The sequence below is a fragment of the Exophiala spinifera genome, assembly GCF_000836115.1.
Source record: "Exophiala spinifera strain CBS 89968 unplaced genomic scaffold supercont1.7, whole genome shotgun sequence".
NCBI classification, from domain to species: domain Eukaryota; kingdom Fungi; phylum Ascomycota; class Eurotiomycetes; order Chaetothyriales; family Herpotrichiellaceae; genus Exophiala; species Exophiala spinifera.
This window is the reverse complement of record NW_015622519.1, coordinates 184167-205216: the sequence shown is the minus strand read 5'-3', so window position 1 is coordinate 205216 and position 21050 is coordinate 184167. Positions and strand designations below refer to the sequence as shown.

General features: G+C 52.1%; 9 protein-coding genes across 9 annotated transcripts; 6 read left to right on the top strand and 3 right to left on the bottom strand.

Annotated features, from left to right (window-relative positions):
- Window positions 1-570: 570 nt before the first annotated feature.
- On the top strand, window positions 571-1677 carry PV08_09057 (uncharacterized protein; the record flags this gene model as incomplete). The annotated part of the gene is made up of 1 exon (XM_016383378.1): window positions 571-1677. The coding sequence occupies one exon, from the start codon at window positions 571-573 to the stop codon at window positions 1675-1677; it is 1107 nt and encodes a 368-aa protein (XP_016232001.1).
- Window positions 1678-2416: 739 nt separating this feature from the next.
- On the top strand, window positions 2417-3489 carry PV08_09056 (uncharacterized protein; the record flags this gene model as incomplete). Its single annotated transcript, XM_016383377.1, has 3 exons — window positions 2417-2660; window positions 2713-3073; window positions 3126-3489. 3 exons carry the CDS (start codon window positions 2417-2419, stop codon window positions 3487-3489), a joined length of 969 nt encoding a protein of 322 aa, XP_016232000.1.
- Window positions 3490-3856: 367 nt separating this feature from the next.
- On the top strand, window positions 3857-4450 carry PV08_09055 (uncharacterized protein; the record flags this gene model as incomplete). Its single annotated transcript, XM_016383376.1, has 1 exon — window positions 3857-4450. The coding sequence occupies one exon, from the start codon at window positions 3857-3859 to the stop codon at window positions 4448-4450; it is 594 nt and encodes a 197-aa protein (XP_016231999.1).
- An 821-nt stretch (window positions 4451-5271) lies between these two features.
- PV08_09054 (uncharacterized protein) lies at window positions 5272-9141 on the top strand (the record flags this gene model as incomplete). Its single annotated transcript, XM_016383375.1, has 2 exons — window positions 5272-5280; window positions 5332-9141. The coding sequence occupies 2 exons, from the start codon at window positions 5272-5274 to the stop codon at window positions 9139-9141; spliced, it is 3819 nt and encodes a 1272-aa protein (XP_016231998.1).
- A 659-nt stretch (window positions 9142-9800) lies between these two features.
- On the bottom strand, window positions 9801-11867 carry PV08_09053 (uncharacterized protein; the record flags this gene model as incomplete). The annotated part of the gene is made up of 1 exon (XM_016383374.1): window positions 9801-11867. One exon carries the CDS (start codon window positions 11865-11867, stop codon window positions 9801-9803), a length of 2067 nt encoding a protein of 688 aa, XP_016231997.1.
- Window positions 11868-12481: 614 nt separating this feature from the next.
- PV08_09052 (uncharacterized protein) lies at window positions 12482-16042 on the bottom strand (the record flags this gene model as incomplete). The annotated part of the gene is made up of 1 exon (XM_016383373.1): window positions 12482-16042. One exon carries the CDS (start codon window positions 16040-16042, stop codon window positions 12482-12484), a length of 3561 nt encoding a protein of 1186 aa, XP_016231996.1.
- A 565-nt stretch (window positions 16043-16607) lies between these two features.
- Window positions 16608-16835, bottom strand: PV08_09051 (uncharacterized protein; the record flags this gene model as incomplete). The annotated part of the gene is made up of 1 exon (XM_016383372.1): window positions 16608-16835. One exon carries the CDS (start codon window positions 16833-16835, stop codon window positions 16608-16610), a length of 228 nt encoding a protein of 75 aa, XP_016231995.1.
- A 525-nt stretch (window positions 16836-17360) lies between these two features.
- On the top strand, window positions 17361-19010 carry PV08_09050 (uncharacterized protein; the record flags this gene model as incomplete). The annotated part of the gene is made up of 1 exon (XM_016383371.1): window positions 17361-19010. The coding sequence occupies one exon, from the start codon at window positions 17361-17363 to the stop codon at window positions 19008-19010; it is 1650 nt and encodes a 549-aa protein (XP_016231994.1).
- Window positions 19011-20249: 1239 nt separating this feature from the next.
- On the top strand, window positions 20250-20774 carry PV08_09049 (uncharacterized protein; the record flags this gene model as incomplete). Its single annotated transcript, XM_016383370.1, has 2 exons — window positions 20250-20630; window positions 20682-20774. The coding sequence occupies 2 exons, from the start codon at window positions 20250-20252 to the stop codon at window positions 20772-20774; spliced, it is 474 nt and encodes a 157-aa protein (XP_016231993.1).
- Window positions 20775-21050: the final 276 nt, after the last annotated feature.

Genomic DNA, 21050 nt, shown 5'->3' with positions numbered 1-21050 from the left:
TCTAGATCCTCGTATTCAGGTCTCAGCTGCCTTGGCGGACCCCGTATTTCCAACAAATACCTCGAATGAGAATCCAGGACTGTTCAAACACGGGAAACTGATCTCATAGAGTCAATCTGGCGATATTAAGCGATCCCCTCCTGTGCACTTGTGGGATGACTGGTGCTTGATGTTACCGGCTCTTCAGAGCGTGTACCGTTCTGCGGGAAGGCATCTCCCCCAGAAACACCAAACCCGGTCAAGTAACACGAGGTTCTCGGTTCTTAATTTGAGGCTGAGGCCGTGTTCAGATTCTGCCCTGTCACAAGACGTACCCCAGAACCAAAAATCATAAATACCAATCGAATGAAACTGTTGCGAGAGGTCCAGGGCTCCTTGAGGAGCTGTGGTAGGTGTGGTAGTTCCGGGCGATGCATTCACCTCTACAAAAGGTAGGTTGTCCCCCTTTGGATTTTTGGCCCTTTGCCGATGTCAGTGAGAGTCTTTCCATTCCTCAATCACGTCGTCAGTCATCGAGATTTCCTCAAGGACAGCTCCAAGCAACTGTGCTGTACACAACCACTGCTCAAAATGCCAGGAGTCAACCGACGATGGGTCGAGCTTCTGTGCCTTCCACTCCTCCTCATCACCTTGATTCTGCCCGTAGAAGCAAGGTACGCAGCACGAGGCTGGAATGACTGGCACTTTGGCCCTGTGCATGTAACCTCCGGGCAGTCCATACAAGCTGCCATTGACTCCGCACAGCCCGGACAAGCAGTTATCGTGGAAGCTGGCACGTACGCAGAGCAGGTTACCATCACAACGAGCGGACTCAAGCTCATTGGCAAGGGCGCTAGCATTGTGCCACCAGAGTCGCCCGTCGAGAACACATGCTCTGGCCTAGCAGGCCCAGGCACCGAAGCTGGCATCTGCATCCAAGGACAAGATGTTGTTCTGGCAGACTATGTGCAGGAACACAGAAAAGTGCTCTCAGTGGGCCAAGCTGTGCGCGGAGTCCTGGTCTCCGGCTTCGAGATCAGTGGCTTCTCCGGCTTGGACGTAGCCGTGGTCGGAGGACAAGACTGCAAGGTTGCAAACAACATCCTCTACGATGGTGCTCAATACGGCTGTCTTACCGTCGGCTCAGAGAACACTGTGGTGGATACCAACACTGTCGCCGCAACAGCCGATATGCTCTTCATTGGTATCTGCATGGATGACCTGTCCAACGTACAAGTGACAAACAACGACATCAGTAACTACGCCATCGGTTTCTGTGTCCAGACTAATGGTGCTCTCATCCAGGGCAATACTGTCACCAACAGCTGCATCGGAGCCTATGTCGACCCCGGCGTGAGCGGCGTCCACATCATCGAGAATCATATCAGTGATGCAAATCCCATCTGTCCCTCGATTCCTGATCTAGGTAGTCTCGGAGTAGCCATGATCGGGGCGTCGGACACAGTCGTCAAGCAGAACACAATCGAAGGATTGACTGCTAACGGTGTCAATGGCGCAATCGCAGTGGGGGTGATTATCATCGATGACCCAGCCACGGGAACCCCAGCGTCCGGGAACCTGGTCGTTGGGAACGTTTTACAGAACAACGATTTCGACATCTTTGTCAATACGACTGGTACAGGCAACGTGGTCGAGGGTAATCAGTGCTCGACACCGGCCGAATTGTGCAGCAGCTGAGCAACATTCGAAATCTGACAAGTAGTCGGGTCACGGTTCGAAAGCCGATGCTTATGATTTTTTCTTTTTTGCCAGACCATACTTCTCCCGACGTTTTTGTGCACGCTGAGCTGAATTAAGAACGCAATTATTAATTGACAATTTAGAAATCTATCCTCAGACTTCGTCCGAGCGGTGTATGAATTTCCCACTGCCATTGTGTGTCTTGCCGTGAATAAGCGCATCGAAATAAGGGTCGATGGCCACTCTCGATAGTATCTCCAAGAAAATGTTTCGAAAAGCTCACCAAGCAGCTAATACGCCATTTATGGAGGAGATCTATCTGCCATCCCGTTTCTGCGCGTTTCAAGCCGGTCCCAGCCTCGGCTACGCATGCGGACGTAGGATATAAGTTTAACCTTTGCCCAGAGCCCGTTGGAGTTGCTTACAAACTCGTCCCTACCGGTAGGAAGGGTGCATCAACTCACCAGCGACCGGATCGACTTTTTTATCTTCGCATCCTTGTCGACGTCAGGGAGAATACTTTAGGATAGGTAGCTGTGAATCGTCATAAGTAGAGTGTCTTGCGAGGTACATGAGGTAAACATATAAATTCCCTCGAGCCCCCGAATTGGAGAAGAGGGGCCCGTCTGTGGTCGTCACGTAATATCTGACTACCTGTACGACATCGAGTTGCTTGACCGGCACTTCTACGTACAATTTGACATACCGGGCAAGAAGCAAGAGAACGTCCAGCAACATGACTTCGGAAAGTCCAGCTGCTCCCAAAAGGCTGTTGATTTTTGGAGCAACGGGTTTGATAGGGACGTATATCGTGAATGCGATCGTCCAGAACAAAGCCCACTTCGATCGCATCGCCATCTTCACCTCCCCATCGACCGTGGAGTCCAAGGCAGATCAGATTGAGTCTCTGAAGAAAGAGGGAGTCGAGGTCGTCGTCGGTGATATTACCAACGCAGACGATGTAGTCAAGGCGTATCAAGGTACGTCTTCACATGTAATGCTTGTCACGCGTATATTCTGACGTGGGGACAGGCATCGACACTGTCATTTCAGCTGTCGGTAGAAATGTGATTGGGAATCAGGTCGAACTTGTCAAGCTCGCAGACCAGAGTCCATCGGTTCGAAGGTTCTTCCCGTCCGAATATGGGACAGACATCGAGTATGGACCACAATCGGCCACCGAGAAGCCACATCAGCTCAAGTTGAAGGTCCGAGCTGCATTACGAGAATGCAAGAACCTCGACCATACCTACGTCGTGACAGGGCCGTACGCGGAGTTCTTCCTTTCTCATAACCCCAGCTTCACGGAGGCGGGAACATTCGACGTCAAGAACAGGACGGCCAAACTGATTGGGGATGAAAACGTCAAGATCAGCTTCACGACCATGCGCGAGTAAGTAGATACCTTGAGACCGACCTCCACTGGCGTTTATTGACGATCGTAGTGTTGGTAAGCTGGTGGTACATGCTCTGCTGAAACCAGAAGCCAGCCGCAACAAGGCACTGAGGGTGAATTCGTTCACCGCGACGAATTCACAGATACTGCACGAGTTTGAGAAGCAGACAGGTGGTGAACCTTGGAAGGTTTCGTACATTAGCTTGGACGACTTGAAGAAAAAGGAACAGGAAGCATGGGAAGCGGGAGCCCCGTTTGCGACAGCCTTTACGCTGAAGAGGATTTGGGGTGAGGGAGGCACCTTGTATGAGAAGCGTGATAACCATCTCATTGATGCCGAGGACGATATGGACTCGCTGGAGACAGCCGTAGCCAACGCTATCAAGGCGCAGACGGGCCAAAGTAAGGCGTAGAAAATCCGGTGTCTGGTCATTGAGAAGAAGGACGCACGTTGCGCCAAAAAGAAGGTTTTTAGTTTACTGGACTTGAGCGATACATGAGTATCAAGATGTGTCTGCAAGCGTGTTTTATGTCAATGTTGTCACGAAGACGAATATCAGAAGTCGTTCGTTGCTGAGGTTCCCTCAAGTCGTAACCTTCGTGGCCACGGCTTCAACCGTGCGGAGGCGCGCCTTTGATTTCGCGGTCGCTTCCCATGTTCATTCGACCCTTTGATCTCCCTACAAATTTGCTCGAGATTTGTACAATTGGCGACCTCATTCAGCGTAACCGAACCCTCCGTCCGTGACCTTCAGATTGTGCTCCCTCTTCGCCGTCACAATGGCTCCCTCCACACCGCAACCAGCAGACGACTCTCACCAACAACTCCTCGATCAGATGGACATATACTACGCTGCGAAGCCATTTCGGAATCACGACTGGAAGCCTAGTGGCCGCAGAAACAAGAACACAAAACAGATGATTTCTGAGTCACAACGAAGAGAGGCTTCTGTCCTCGCAACCCAGAACAACTCCGGCGCATCGACGCCTGCTCTCGCCACGGGTGCAATCTCGGATGGTGCGGCTACACCTTCATATTCTGGTGCTCCCTCCCGGCCGGTCAACATGGCACAAGCAGCACAAAGTCTAAGCACGTTGGTATTGGAGAGGAATCTACAACAGGCTACGAATGGGTTCGGCGGAGGAATGGGACCGCCGGCCGTGACATACACCAATATTGAAAGCGCACCCAGTTTACATCCCGCGAACCACAAGCACTACTGCGATATCACAGGCCTCCCTGCGAAGTACGTCGACCCTAAAACGAAGCTGAGATACTACGATCAAGAGATATTTGCTGTGGTGAGGAGTCTGCCACAGGGTGCACCAGACCAGTATCTAGCTGCAAGAGGTGCCAATGTGGTCTTGAAGTGAAGCAAAAGATTACGAGAAAGACCAGAAAACAAGAGCTACACTGTCATCTATGAAATGCAGAAGAAGATGTCAGACCAGCTAAGTCAAGCCCATTCCACCCGCTGGTGTCTTTCAACGACCAGTTCAAGGAAGCGCTCCGGCTTAATTGTGGACTTCGAGATGTTGTTCTTCGCCAAGTTGACGACATTACCGAATCTTCATGAGCAAGGAGAATCAGTTACAGCTAAATGAAAGAGCTGTGGTCAAGGCGGGTGCTGGTTGAGGACTATTTTTTCTAATGAAAAGAGTCGTTGCGAAAAGAAGTTTTGACAAAGACAGAGTTTAGCATCGGGTCAGGCCACAGCGACGTAGAATGAGAAGTTTGCGCCAATATTTTGCCAAACGATATTGCGCAAGGGCACCTTGGTTTATAGATGGTTGTGAATTATGCTGGTGCTTCAGCGAACCAGTTGAACAACCGCTCGAAGCAATTCTCGATTTTATGGCTGTCAGCTGGTGTCGTAACAGGCTCCAGTCCATATCCAAAGAAACTTCATGATCAGGTCTCAAAGAACATAATGCAATCCGTAGTCGGACTGATGCTAAAGTAGTAGATAATTGTACACAGAAAGAGAAAGCGAAGACATAACAAGGAGAGCAAAAGTTGCTGGATTTTCCGACGCCAAATCTTCTTCCGCTGCGGCTCCAAAAAGTGTCACCGACAGCACAGCGTCCATTGCGGAGAAAACACACCTTTTCCTGAACGCGTTGCGACGACACTTCTAGGTGCCTCTTGACGACGCTGCAGGGCTGGACATAGCCCATCTACCGCAAAGCTGGAGATGTTTCAGGTAGGATAATCCTATCCGGATGGTTGTCATGTGTCTAATACTTGTTCCCAGCGCCTTAAGGGCGCCATAGACAGAGGAATCGCCGAAGAACAGGCTCGTCAGCGCCAGGCCGCGACCAGCGCCCAGCCGGCAAGAACCCCCCAGAGACGACGACCGCAAGCCCAGAACGGCGTCTCTCAAAGATCTGGCTCGAGACAAAGGACCTCTATCGATGCCCCTATCGAAAAGGGCCCAGACCCTTCGCAATTCGAAGCCGACTTCGCGATTGGAGATGACGAGAGTACGGAGCCTCCTAGTAGGGTAGATACCCCGAAGGCGGAGGCCAGGAAAGAGGAGGTCCAACAAACAGAGGGAGGCGCAGAGCCAGCGACGCCTGACGATGGACAGCAGGAAAAGAAACAGACTGGAGAGCTGGCGACCCAGAAGAGTGAGCGACCGCAACCAGATTCGAATGGCAGCATACCCAGCCCCTTGCGTCCTCACGAACTTCCCACTGAGGTCCGTGTCAAGCTGCGGAAGCTGGATCGCATGGAGTCAAAGTACGCAGAGTTGTTGAAAGCTTATAAGATTGCGCACTCAAGGATTCAAGCGGTCGACTCTTTCGAATCCTCTTTACGAGAGAATACACCTCTGACGAGTATCAACGATCCAGACGCGCTGGTGGAATATCTGAACCAGATCAACCTTAAAAGTGACATGGTTCTGGACGAGTTGAAAAGGGTCACCACGGACAGAGACGAATATAAGAAGAAGTTCCATGCCGCAGAAGAGGAGACCGCCAAGTTGCGTACAGAGATCACCGAATTGAAGACCAACACCGCTGCCGAGTCACACAAACAAGAGGATTCCAAAGAGTCGGAGAAGCCGGTATCAAATGTGACCCTCGCGACCGGTGATGCTGTATCATCCTCAAAAGCAAACACAGACTTGGATCCCGACGCAAAATCACCTGGATCATCTTCATCCAGGATTGCAAGCTTCTCTCTCTTCTCACCACGCTCCAAAGCTGCATCGCCACCGGCGAGAGATACGTCGGAAGACATATTTTCGTACGAGTCGGAGCACTTCAAATTAGAGTCTGAGTTGCAAGAGCGCCATGGCGAGGTAGAAGATCTTCAAAAGCAAGTTAGCAACCTGCGGAACGATTTGAAAGTTGCACGTGAATCAACCGAAAGCATGGTGCAAAGTCTGGAAACCGCCACCAGAGAATTGCACTCTCTCAGGGAAGCGAAAGACAAGTTTGATGAGACCAAATCTAAATTGCAGAAGAAGCTTGAAGAACTCGAGTCTAAGGCCACATCTGAAGCCGGCACAACAGAAAATCTTCAGAACGAGATCAACGAACTTCAGGCTCAGAGGACTGAAGCGTCCAAGCGGATCGAACTACTTGAAGCTCAGATTGGCGACCTAGAAGCAAGAAATACGACGCTCAAAGAACAGATCGAATCGAGCAAGACGGACGTCAACTCCTTGAACGAGAAGCTGGCACAAAAGGATGCTGTCGTGAAGGACCTTGAAGACGCTTTAGCAGCTCATAAGTCAGCAGAACGGCAAGAAGCATCGCAACAGAAGAACGACAAAACAACTGAGAAGAAACTAGCCACCATGCAGGGTATAATGGAATCACTGCGAAGTCAGTTGGGCAGTGCCGAGACTACGATCACTGAAATGAAGTCCGAGCTTCAGAAGAATCAAGAAGAGTTCTCCAAACGACCTTCGACCAAAGTGTTTGGTTTCCTAGATGACAGTCAAAACTCGAAGTTGGATACGCTGCATACACGAGAAGATGTGGTTAACTATCTCGCCGAAAATTTCGGCCTTCATAAGTCTCCTTCCAAAACGCTTCCTCCAGAGGTGGCTGTGCCCTCGCCTGCTCCTTCGGAACCAGCAACAAGTGCATCGAAGAAGAAGAACAAGAAAAAGAAGAAGGGCAAAGGCCAAGCAGCAGTAGGCGAAGACGCGGAGCCTGATGTACCTGTGAAGGTCTCAGAGAATCTGGCAGAGGTGGAGGATAACACTGTTGAAAGCCGCAGCGTGCCGCAAGTTGATATCTCTAGGCTCGAAGAAGAGATTACGGCTTTGAAGGGCGAGCTGTCTGTGAAAACGCAAACCATAGAGCGCCTTTCCAAGCAGTTGAAAGATCAAGAAGCTCTACAAGAAGAAATCGAAACCTTGCGCGATGACCTGCTGCATCAAGGGGAAGAGCACGTTGAGGCTCGCGATTCCTTGAAAGAAGCGCAAAAACAGAAGCAAGAGCTTCAAGAAGCTATGGACAAGCTTGAAAAGGAACTCCTGGAGGCTCGTAAAGCGGCCTCACGTGGTGTGGACTCAGAGAAGGCACACAAGGAAGTTGCACAGCAGTTTGATGAGCTGAAGGATCGATGTTCGAATTTGGAAAAGGACCTTGCCGCCTCTGAACAGCTTGCAGCGGCTAGATTCAAAGACATAAGCGATCTCAAAGAACTGCTTGCCAAGGCACAGCCGGAGTTGCGGAGTCTCAGAACCGAAGTAGCTGAACTGCGATCAGCCAAAGACGATCTCAAGAACAAGACTGGCGAACTCAAGAGGCTTGAAGCCCGCCATGAAGATATCAAGGCTGAGCTTAAAGGCCTCAGCAAGAGGCTTGGCGATAAAGACTCCGAGATCAAGGAACTGCAACGAAAAGTCGAACAGGAGACGAATGGCAGGATCAAGCTTGAGAAGGAGATGGAAAAGACAGAGGCAGATCTTCGTTCGGCCGAGTATAAACGCCAAGAAGCAGCGACTTTGTCTGATGGCTTGAACAAAGACTTGAGCAAAGCAAAGGAGGAATCCACATCTCTCAGAGCGAAGCTCCGCGATCTAGAAGAACAATTATCAACCCAGAGCCGGGAGGCGACAGGACTGAAGGAAGAGCTCTCTCTGAAAACAGCTCTACACTCCTCTGCACAGTCTCTTGTCCAGTCACTGCGAGACCAAACGCATGAGCTGAACATGCAGGCACGTGAGGCTGCTACGCGGGCAGATAACTTGGAGGAGGAGCTCGCAGAGGCGCAGCGGATGCTGTCAGAGCGCACGAGAGAGGGTCAAACCATGCGTATGCTCCTAGACCAAGCAGAAAGCGGCACCGAGTCCAGAATTCGCGAGATGAAGGAACGCATGGACGCGGCCATTGAAGAACGGGACCGTGTTGAAGACGAGGCGAGCGTCAGCAGTCGACGCATGATGCGCGAGGTCGAAGACGCTCGAAGCAAAGTCCGCGATGCTCAGCGAGCCCTAAAAGTGCTGGAGAACGAGAAAGAAGAGCTCGAAGTCCGCCAGCGGGAGTGGAAGAGGAGAACAGACGAGCTTGAACAAACTTCCAGTCGTGCATCCAAGGAGGTCGAAGAAGTCCGAAGTGCTATGACTGGTCTGCGTGAAGCCCTGGACGAGAGCGAGAGGCAGGTCCGTGAGCTCGACAGGCAAAGGTTCGACCTCCGCAAATCGGTCGACGAATTCCGGGAGCGCGTCGAGAAGCTCACGAAGGCCAACAAGAATCTCACCGAAGAGCTCAAGGTGGCACAACAACCTGGGCCAAAGGGCCTTCGAGCCTCCAATCGCGCTGGGACAGGCCTCGAATCAGGGGCCCAGAGCTCCAGAACCTCGATCGATTCTTCGAGCGCGAGATCGCCGGCTCCCAAGGAGAGAATTCTCTCCAGGAGCACGAGTCGAAGCGAAACACCAAGTGGTGGCGTTGGTGTTGGCGGTGGTGGAATGAGCCAGGGAACCGTGGATTATGTGTATTTGAAGAATGTACTATTACAGTTTTTGGAGCAAAAGGACAAGGGCCATCAGCGACAATTGATTCCAGTTTTGGGCATGTTGTTGCATTTTGACCGGTAAGTGTTTCCTTTTCACCCCTCCCATGTTTTTGATCCTACGTTTATACTATACTTTTCTTCGCGCACAACACCTTTCGCGTTTTTGATCCTGCTGTTCTGGCTGGGAGTGGATGGATGGATGGCTGACTTTTGATTCCGTGAACAGAAAGGACGAACAGAAATGGGCTGCTGCGATCGCGGCACGATAAACCTACGTAGGCCCGCACGATATGCAATGGAGGGACAAAGCAGCTTTCTTCACGCGCCGACGTGTGCTCGTCGCTTATCGGTCAGCTTGGGCGTCGGATTGATCTAATCTACTGGGAAATCCGATTATAGGGGACTAGGAATGCGGTATCGAGCAGAGGAAAAAGACAATTACGAAAATTTTATGTCGTTGAAATGAAGAATCCAAGGTGTATGATTTGACTTACTAGACTCCAGATTCCTCTACCATCAATCCGAAGTCTGGCCTTTTGCGTTTTTGCATGGCGAAATTCGAAACTCACCGATGTTCTACAAGATCACGATACGATCAAGAAAAGAAAGGAAAAAAGGAAAACAAACCGATTGAAAACCTGCACAAGGACTCGTTGCAACCACAGGTGTGTTCGAGACAGTCGAACACGCGTCTGTTTGCCTTCCACCCAGTCGCAAAAGCCAGCAACAAAGTCACTTACCTTAGACTGTACCTGCGCTTCGAAAGCCCAAAGTCTCTAGGTGATGCGTCAACGCCTCTACGCTCTTGTCTTGTAAGGCACAAGCACCCCCAGCCACAATGTACAAGCCACTATGGTGCAGACGCTGGCACTTTGCTGCGCGAGCCCAAGCACGAGCATAGGGATCGATGCGGACGCGCTTAACGTGGCAGTCAGATATAGGACACGGTTGGTCTTCTCTCGGCGGTGTGGCGGCAGGTGTTGCGAGTTGAGCCTGATCCTGGACACAGTCTTGTTCCGGGGCCGACAGAGTCAAAGGCGACATTGCATCGGCCAAGTCGTCTGGACCGTCGACTGCTTCGAGGCGAGGAGTGCGGAGCTGTTGCTGTTGTTGGATCGCAATAATCTGCTTCGACTTACCTGGACGGTGGTCAGCGGTGCGGTTCGTGGTATTTACTCGTCGCCGCGGTGGCGGCGGACTTGTGCTCGTACGTGTCTGGGCGCGCGTGTCAAGAAGGACGTTTGCAGGGAGGAGATACGCAGCAGTCCCAGGACCGACGCGACCCCAGGGTGTTGTGATGGATTTCCCACCGGAGTTGGGTCTTCGGTTGTGGAGTGAACTGCCGCCGTCGCCGGACACGGTGGTAGTGGCGATGGTACCACCACCAGAGGCGGTATCCGAGATGTAGTCCTCTAGCCCCGACGACATGGAGAAAAACTCGGTGTCGAACGTTGACGACCCTTCGACTCCAAGCTCAACGGGTGGATCTGCTTCAGAATCACTCGTGGAATCGCCGCCGATGCTCGCCAGATCACGGCTTCCCCACGCGGTGACCCAGAAGGTACACAAAGCGTACAGTTTGATCATGCTGTGGAAATACGCAAAGGCGACACAGCCCGGCAGGTACACGAGGTCCCGGGGGTGTCGACGGAAGTAACTCACCAACTTGACCATCTTGGTCATGAAGATCCAAGCGCCCAGCATCACGTAGGAGGCGTTACCGTCGTGTCTGGCGAGCAGCAGCTCGCTGCGCGACAGCGTCCAGAACAGCGCGGCGTCATAGAACAGGGCAAAGTTGACAAAGCTCGTCAGGTACACTGCATACACGCACCACGGCTGGGTCCGCCAGACAGTCCAACTGCGCAGGCTGGCCGGGTTGCTGCGCCAGGTGGTGCGAGCCCATCTCAAACACTGCGAGAGGAACTTGGGGTACGTGCCGACCGTGGTCTCGATCATGGCGTCGGCGCTGTACTGGATCTTGACCTTCCACCCGCGCTCCACAACGGCGCGCGTGATGTAGTTGTCGTCGTCGGCGTTGAGGGGCCCGAAACGGCCGAAGAAGAAGGTCTCGTGCAGGTAGCCGCGGAGGAACTCGGGCGATTGCAGGATCTGGGTGCGGTACGCGCACGTGCGACCCGAGATGACGAACACGCCGCCGTCGATGGCGTTGGTCGCGCGGATCTCGAAGTTGTGTCGCTCGAGGTACAGCGCGCCGAGCACGTTGAAGAACGACGTCAGCCCGAACGGGTGGTTGTGTCGGCGGACGCGTTTGTTGGTGCCTACGCCCCCGACGGCCGGGTCCTCGAACGCAGCGACCGCCGTGGAGAGGAACCGCCCCGACGGCCAGAAGACGTGGTCGTCGACGAGCACCGTCAGCGGAGTCGTGACACGTGGGAGCACGTGTGCTATCTGTTTGCGCTTGTCAGCTTGCGTGGTGCACGAGACTCTGATGGCGGTGCTGGGGTACTTGGGCACGAAGGGGGCCACGATCTCACACGTCTGACGACGAAGTTGGGCGCCGACGGTGACAATGTGCACCGTCGACGGCCCGTTCACGAGCACCGAGGCGAGACATTCGAGGAAGTCGTGGTTCGTCGGCTCGACTGTCGGGATGATGACGGTCACGTCGCGCTCGGTGATGGTACTGATCGCGGGGATCGGAGAGTCCTTGTAATACCAGAACGACACCATGTGGACGATCAATCGGAGGTACCGGAAGATGAATAGAGCAGTGAAGGGAGTGTTGGGATGGGAGATGAATGCCGCAAAGGAGCAGCGAAGCAGAGAAGTCACGTGTTGATGATCCATGTTGACAGGACAGCGGTAGTGAGCAGGGGACAGGATCGATTGGTCTTATTCTCCCGAGGTCGACAGGCAGTTTGTTGTGTTTGCAACTTCAAGTATTGTCGAACATCTGTAGTTACTTGGGATTTAAAAAGGGTCGGTATGTTCGCGGACGGTGCAACAAAGCGGACAATGCGTGACAATGGCATTGCCATGATTGCCGTCGACGAGCAAAGGACACGGTCAATGAACGGGGGCAGAGGTTTCTTTTTGACACGTACCGGGTCTTTGTTCTTCTAGGATCTGGTCAAAGAGATCAACGTCCGAAGATCGAGCAAGGAGGGGCCAGCAACAACACGCTTTGCCCTCGAGGGGGGGCAGGCCTTGCATACGAACCTTGACGGACTGAACATCGAAGGGTCTGGGAGATTGTAGGAGAACAAGGATGTGCATGATGGACGGGGTGGGAACACAGTGGCAGCAACCCTCCGGTATCATCTGGCCAGGAACGAAATCTTGGAATTGGCTGGATTGGTATACAATATGGACAAGGATCCATCGTTTGGAAAGAATAATATTAATATGGTGGGATCTACCAAAACGCCTCGCTATGCAGCTCAATAACCCATGGGTAAAAATCATTCGAAAGTCATGCTGATCCCCCCGGATGGTTCCCTGTCGTCGGCCCAAGCATTTCGCTCCAGACCCAGATCGATTGTGGGCGAGGTCAACCCGTCTGCCGAGGACGTGGAAAAACGATTCAACTCGGGTGCAGAACGCCCAGTTGCATGCTGGTACATATCTGGCTGCGCAGCTGACGGTGTATCGTGGCTGTGCCTGTTCAAGCTGGGGGGAAGCGACAATGTCGGCATAGTGCTGACCAATTCTCTGGGCTCCGAGTACGCGAAAGACGACCTCCCATCCAGACCCGGAGAGGGTTGGGGAGAGCTGTGGGGAGATCGCTGAAGAGAGCGCCGGGGGCTGGTCCATGGAGACCCTTGAGGGCTCGACTGGGCCGACGGGCGAAGTGATGAGACCCGACCCGGTCTTACTGCCAAAGGCTGAGGAAAATGAACATCGACTTCGTCTGGACGGGGCGGCAGGTTCATGCGGGCAATTTCTTCCGGTTTCATGTTTGGAGGTAGCCGTAGATACTCGACATGTTTCTCCCCGTTCTGGATGGTCGTAATCTGCATCGGAGGCAACGTGCTGTCTAGCTCGCGGACTTCGATCATTTCGCTCTCCAACTCTTTTCGGATAGCGTCAATGTCGAAGAGAACATTTATGTCACCTTCATTGCGAGGCTGCGGTGACACACTTGTGCTGCGTTTGTGCTGAGTCGCTTTGGCGTCGTACGTCTCCCAGCCTTTCTTTTCAGCCAATTTACCGCGCTTGAAGAAGCCAAATCTTGTCTTGTCTGGCTTCTCTTCGGCCTTCCTACGTGCTTCATCGATTTCTTGAATGAGCTCCCGCTGTCGCTGTGCGTGGTTCTCTGGATCAGGGTCCTCAATCTCGGTGAATTCGTCGCTCTCCACTTCCCAGCCTACCTCGCGCATCAGACGAGGCATCGCAGTACGGTAAGCCATATGGCCATTAACCATACTGCTAACATCGAGGTTTTCAACACCTGGGACGCCTTCGACAGGAGCGAGGCCCGCGACGCGCATGATTCCACCTGCGGTGGCACGAAACAGGTAACCCAGAATCCAATCATTGGACGCATAGCCATTGAGGAATCTGCCTGAAACCACAGATCGAGCTCTGAGATACTCTTCCTTCTTGACCACGATGGGTGAACCGAATAGATACACATTTTGGACCAGGCCGTAAGCTCCCCGTCTGGACAATTCTTTCAAGCAGGAAAAGATGACTCGAGAACCCAGAGAGAATCCCACCAGCGTAATTGGCCTCTTCCCCAAGTGCCGGTCCCTGAGAGAGTCTGCAAGAATGAGACCTGCTGCATTCGCCCTATCCAAAGAGACACTCCAAGGGTTGTCGATCAGGTAGGCTAATTTAGAAAGTATAACTGGTAGTTGTATCGAGGCCATGAGAGCGATCAAAATGGTGCTCCCGAGGACTTGTTGAATCGTTTGTGTCAGCGCCTCAGTCGCAAGGATGTTGATAGTCTGTCCCATGGACTGTAGCATCTCGGGTTCCCACAGCAGGGAGTAGATATCGCCCATTATTGGGTCAATGGTGCTGTACGGAAGTCGGACATCATCGACCTTGCCATTCATCCACCCGGCCACCGTCAAAATCAGGTTCAGCCGCTTGTTATTGTGCAGAGGTCGATACTCAAAGGTTTTGACGTGGCCTGTGCGTCGATCTGATGCTCTCACAGCGATCGTCCCGCCAGCCGCAGTGGCTGCAGAAGTGATCAAAGCCGCACCACCAACGCCTCCCAAAAAACCTGCGGTCCCCGTCACGCCAATTGTCGTAAAGCCAGCAGCAAGACCAGCGCCGATCACAGGAGCGAGTAGTCCTGCGGACAAACCTATGACAAGCCCGCCTCCTACAGTAGCAAGACCCATGTAAATGTACTTTCGTTTGAGGCCTAACTTACGCCTTCTTTCAAGGTTTGCGGACTCATCCCAATTCTCCCTCTGTTCCTCTTCTTGCATTTCCAAAGCATCAATAACTCTTTTCTCGAATCGACAGATTTGTACCCATGTAATCTGCATGACTGAACCGACTCGCTCTAGAAGACGCCGTGATCGAGCATCATAATCACTGCCCGATATAAGGACTAGGAAGAGATCGCAAAGGACAGTCCAGCGCAAATCAAGCTCTATTTGTTTCGAGTCGGGCATGCTCTCAGGCCCATGGACTTCTGGCACTTCTTCACTTATTGAAGCTTCTTCTGTTTGTTCGCTGTCGCTCGTAATTGACGTCCTGGAAGTCGTCGAATTTCTAGGTCGTATCGAATCTGGCTTCGAATCTCCGGACTTCTGATCGTTTGCCATAGGATTGGCTACTTTGGCATTGAGCATTAAAGGGGGAACGAGGTCAGACGGCTGGACGCCATGTTCCGCGAGTTGCTCAATCATGATCTGCTCCGCTGGGTCAATGTCCATGTGAGCGTACAACCGAAGCATTATGGTCTGACCCCACATATCCATGCTTTCGACAGACTTCATTATTTCCCTCCTTATGTTTCTCGTTTTCTCGAGATTCCCCAGGGCGTTGAACATCTTGTGAATGGTCAGACGAACGACGCCGACGTAAGCTATCCGTTGACCTTCAGTCAAGAGGTCTTTGGTGGCTTGCAACTGTGCAAGTGCATCTCGTTGCTCATCTTCGGCCTCGTCCTCGTCATTAATCTGCTTGGGTTTCTCTCCGTTTCGAAACAAATAATTGGTATCTTCATCCAAGCTCGTGGCAGATTGTGCGTCTTCGTCGAGCTGTAGCTTCGTATATCCTTTGCCTGCGCCCCCTATTCCACTATAGGCATTGCTTTCTTCCTCGGTCTGTTTGTTGCCTTTTGCAACGAGCCTTCCGTTATCGTCGTAGACATCGAATTCATCAAGCGCTGGCATGTCCTGCCACTCTTCCTCCTCTTCTCCCTCATCCTCATCGTGTGGAGATGTGGCCACCGCCATCTGCCTTTGGTGGGACCACGACGATACTACTTGCTCTTCCAGTTTAATTTCTCGCTTAGGTACAGGCATTGACGCAGCGGGATCTGACTTTTGAGGGGATACTGCAGCATCTCTCTCGTTTGCAGTATTCTCTGAGCTTGTACCAAGCCCGGCAGTCACAACTTTGGGTGCCGGTGGAAGTGAATCTTTACCATCCGCAGTAGACCTGTCCTCCGCGCTCGTCACTTGTGTAGAGGCTGCCTCTTCCGCTCTTGATGCCACGTCAGCCTCGGATGTAGAGCTAGCTGCCTTGGTCGTATCACCCTCGACGACCCCCGCCTGTTCTCCCTCACCCATGTCGCTATCCGCCTTTCGGAGGTTCCTCTCTTTCATGACAGGGCTTTGGTGTTCGGTGCTGGCTTCCGCATCGTGAAAGGCATCGTTGTCATCATCGCTGCTGTCCGTATTAGGACGCGGTGCTGCGCTTACGGGTCTTTTAGGCAGTCCGAAGTCGTCGAGCTCAGGTTCTCCCGATGTCGTGGATCGTTGATCAGTTCGAGGCGGCTCTTTCTGAGAGTCTTCAGTGGTCAAATCCCGCTGTAGAGTAGTATCCCCGTTCATTGTGCCATCGAGACATTGGTCTCAAGGATCAATTCCGAGAAAGCACAACACGTTGCAGTGGCGATGCTGCACTGAACAAAGAACAAGGCAACAGAAATAACTGATCCGGATACGCGAAAACGTGCTTTGTTGTGTCAAGGGGTTCTGGCTTCGAGTTGTCCACGTCGACTAAACCTCGCGGGCGCGAGTCCGTATCAGCGTCGCCAAAGTGGAGCGCAGGATCGCTTCAATTTCCCAATCGAGGTGACCGCCACTCTACGATGAACCAAGAAGGTGACCAAGTGACCATGCACTCGTAGAGATCTACATGCTCCATTCATAGACAATGCCTTGTGTCCGTCGCTCTTATCGAGGAACGACTCGCGCGAACCTGCAACGAATTTGCACGGAAATCCCGGGAGAGAAGAGTCATAGTATTTTCCGATATTTACACAGGTCGCCGCCTCGCTGCGTGCCTGGGAGGAGACTTTTCGAGTCCGCAATCGACATTAAACATCAGTATATGTTATTGTACATGTGCAGGGACGACTCTTCCCTGTTGTTGCGAATACACGCTGTCGTTTGCTTATTTGCGTTTCGTAAATGCCTCCAGCGCAGAATAGTCTCCTTCGTCCATCTTTTCCCAAATCGCCTCTATTCTCTTCCTTCGCTCCAGGGCGGACTCTCTGTTCTTGCTACTGTTCTTCGTCCTTTCGCCAGACAAGCATCTGTTCACTTCTCGTTTGATGTCGTTGCATCCACCTATCGCTTTGTAGAGGAAACCGCGAGCGTGACACTCGTCGAGGGCGGTCATGATTTCTTCGCAATCTATCTTCTGGTCAATAAATGTCTGAGAGTCCGTTTAATTGACGATTTAAACACCATGATATGCCGCTGCACCCACCAAGAGGCATACACTGCCCACGGGGGGTCGTCCGTTGTTCGATATACAGGATCATGAGACCGGAAGCTGGGGTTACCACATACCGACATTGCTTTTTGTATGGAGATGGGAATGCATTTTCGTAGAGACTCGTCTCCAATATTGATCGTGCGGCTCGAGCCACGCCCACATAGGTCAAGAAGAGTCCGGCGTCGCAAGGTGTTGGTAGTTGCTGGGGGACGTAGCGGATGCATCTTCAGCATTGAAAGCCGCATGCTGTGGAACCAATGGATGAGGCCAAGATGCAGCCTTGCGTCGATCATGTTCAGCCTTGCATGTGCCCCTCACCGCCCAAGCCATAAAATAAATTCTGCCGCATTTTTTTGGAGGCCGTCTGAGATAGAGCCTTGCCTCGCTGTTTGCTGGCTTATTGCATTCAAATACCAATCCACGAAAATGTCGATGACATTGGCCACTACTTGGGTCCGCAGAGGAGTCGCGGCTCAATTCCCTACAAAATACCAGGTGGACGAGGCGGAACTGGATCGCATCTCCCGGCTGGCCCGCCTGCAACTTGAAGATGCGCAAGAAGATCTAGAGAGGGCCCAAAATCCAAAAGAGGATGCTGATGAGTCCCAAGACACAGATTCAGACAATGGCGTATCCACAATGGAAGCCTCAAAGGCTAGCGAGACCAAGGCAGACGAGGACGACGACCTAAAAGAGTACAACCTCGACGACTATGACGACGACGAACCGGATGAACAGACCCAGAAGTTTGCCATGTTTGGAAATGTCGGCTCGTTGGCGTATCATGCGCCGGAAGAGGAAGACCCGTATTTGGTCCTGCCAGAAGGCGAGCAGGAATCAGAAGACGAAAGGGAGGAGCTGCAGATACTACCAACAGACAATCTCATTCTGGCCGCCAAAGTCGAAGATGAAGTGGCCCACCTCGAAGTGTCTGTGTATGAAGACGATGCAGACAATCTGTATGTACACCATGATATCATGCTCCCTGCCATTCCCCTATGCGTGGAATGGATCAACGTACCAGTCGGGAAGGACGCCGAGAAGCGGAAAGATGGAAACTTTGTGGCTGTCGGCACCATGAGCCCAGAGATAGAGGTGTGGGACCTAGATGTCGTAGACAGTATGTATCCCAACGCTATTCTTGGCCAGGAACCGGAGACAGCAGCCGAGGGAGAGCAAGAAATGGATTCGAAGCAACAGAAGAAGAAAAAGTCGACCAAGAAAAAGAAGAAGCCGAAAGCCAATGATGAATACCATGTGGACGCAGTTCTTGCACTCGCAGCAAATAGACAACACCGAAATCTACTTGCCTCGGCATCTGCAGACAAGACGGTCAAACTCTGGGACTTGAATACAGGAAAATGTGCCAAGTCATATACGATGCACAACGACAAGGTTTGTGCTTTGGATTGGCACCCAACAGAGTCTACAGTGCTCTTGAGTGGCAGCTATGACCGCACCGTCGTTGCTACTGACATGCGAGCCCCCGACGCTGTCGCACCCAGGTGGGTGGTTGAGGCCGATGTTGAGAAGGTCAGATGGGATGTCCATGATCCCAACTTCTTCTTCGTTACCACCGAAGCCGGGACAGTGCACTACTTTGACGCTCGGGAAGCCCCAACGGCACATGACAAGCCAAGCAAGGCGAAGTGGACATTGCAAGCGCATGATGGGGCAGTGAGTGCGTTCGACTTGAATCCCGCTGTGCCTGGCTTGATAGCGACTGGATCAGAGGACAAGAGAGTCAAGTTATGGAATATCGAAAACAACATTCCTAGTATGATTGTCGCAAGAAATCTCGATGTTGGCCGAATATTTTCTGTACAATTCGCCCCCGATCCGGAAGTTGCCTTCAGACTCTCCGTGGCTGGCAGTAGGGGCCAGTTGCAGGTATGGGATGTTAGCACGAATCCAGGTGTGCGAAAAGCTCTCTCAGGAAAGGTCAAATTGCCCGAAACGGAGGGTAAGGAGAGAGTGGTTGCCATCAATGATAGTAGCGATGAGAGCGATGACGATGACGGAGGCGAGATGGACGCTGAGGGACGAGACGGCTGGGAGTCTATGGACGAAGACTGAGAGTCATCAGACTCCGTCACGGTCAATAAGGTACAATGGTGCTTCCATTTCCCGTCATGAGCGCTTCCCATAGACAACATCAGACAATATTGCCAGGAGTGATCGCACAGCATAGCATTAATTGAAAGTCAAAGGGATTTGGACTTTTCAAATCTGATTGCCCAATTGATCACAATGTTCAAGGTATCCAGGGAAAGAACAAAAGAGTAGCGTATATCAGACCAAGAGGTACACAGACACTGTGAGGTGGCCACGACTCCTTTCTAGATACTAGCATGTTGCACAGGCCATTGTTCATGAGGCATGGGTTGTGCATGAATTGGATAGTTGGCCGAGACATTTTGTGACCGCTGGTAGCATTGCCTCAGAATGGTTGTTCACCTTTCCCAGTAATCCATCACAAGCGAGGTCGTACTCATGGGCAAGCGTTCAGTGATTGTCAGACTCAACCAGCTAACATAGCTCAAGTAGACGCTCTTGTTTGTGACTCGTGAGGCCGAACAGTGATACAAGGGACGATTCGGTGTATAGTTCTTCCGGAGGCTCTTCGGCGAACTTGCCTCTTCAAGCTCGCATATTGTTGTCGCCGGACATCTCTTCCTCAAATCGACCTTCGTCGCGAGGTGATCAACGTGTCGAGACGTTGTCACAGTTGGGGGATGGCATGATGCTTGATTCGGTGTCTGTCAGCGCCATTTTATCTATGTTCTGTAGCCCTGGCCTTCAAGAGACAATAGGCCACCCTGACAGATGGATATGCTGACCCGCTGAGCTCAACTTCATCATTGATTGGTTCGGGGCACACTGGTTCATTTTGCTGGTGGAAGATAGTCGGGAAAGCGATCCGCTACCAGTTAGCCGCAGCCACGCCATATTGTATCACAGCTGGATAGCTTCCGGTAACGTTGCTGAAGAGAATGTCTGACTGATGAGGGAAGCTGACCTCGCCTATACCCTTGTTGAAGAAGGTCAAGAGTTGAAGCAACCAACCTGGCAAGAGGATCCGAAAGAGATTGGCTACATCAAAGAATGACCGATTCAGGTATCACTGCGCCATGCTCCCTGATCCTTACTCTTCCTGTTGAGATTCGTGTTGAGATATACCGATTCGTGTTTGATTCTGTCGAGCTTCGAATTGACAACAACACCACAAAATGCCCGCAGTGTGCGTCTTCCGTGTGCTCCTGTGCTTTTTCATGTCATGTACTGCACATCTGTCGACAGATTCGATCTGAAGCCATGCCTCACTTGTTCTCTGCGGCCACGCTGCGAATATCGGGCACAGGTGCTCGAACAGGCCATCTGCCCCAGCAGTACATGGCGAAAATTCCACGAGCTATCGTACAGGACCCAGGATCGTTCTCGAAAACTATGATTGATATCGACCAGCTGTACAGCTTGAAAGTTTTGGAACTCCGTAATGTAGCGATCTGGTGTACATACCATGATGAAGCATTTCTGGAGAGTCCCGCTCCCGACGAGTCCATGGTAGGGCTTGCATTGTTCAATCTGACCCGCATCAGTGGCCAGCTTATGGGACTATGCTCTGAAAAGGGAAAGGTCTTCCAAATACTTCTGTACTGCGAGTATGTGGTTTCATCTTCGGCCGGCTGGACCGTTGTATGTGTGAGGCCCATCTTCTTGTGGATTAAGCAGCTGACACATTCTCAGCTCGCCATCATTGATTTCAATAAGGGAACCGTGCTGCACAAGACGAAGGGTCCAGCTATCCAAGATCGAAATCCATGGGCAGGCTTGTACTGATAGCCTCTCCTGGCTGGAGATGGCCACCCTCCGGGATCTCCCCTAGCTGTTGTGCTCGCCTTATTTCCCTCTCCTACTTCAGCCTCTGCCGGCCATGGATTGAGATAATTATATGTGGGATCCCAGTTGATGGGGCGTCTAAGGTCACTCCATGCGGACCTAGAGAAGCAATGTCAGCCAGTAGCATCACACCAGGGGAATAGGTTATGAATCTGTTTGGGATCCTTTTCATTGCACGAACACGCTGCTCGTCAAGTACATGGTGGCCGAAGAGAG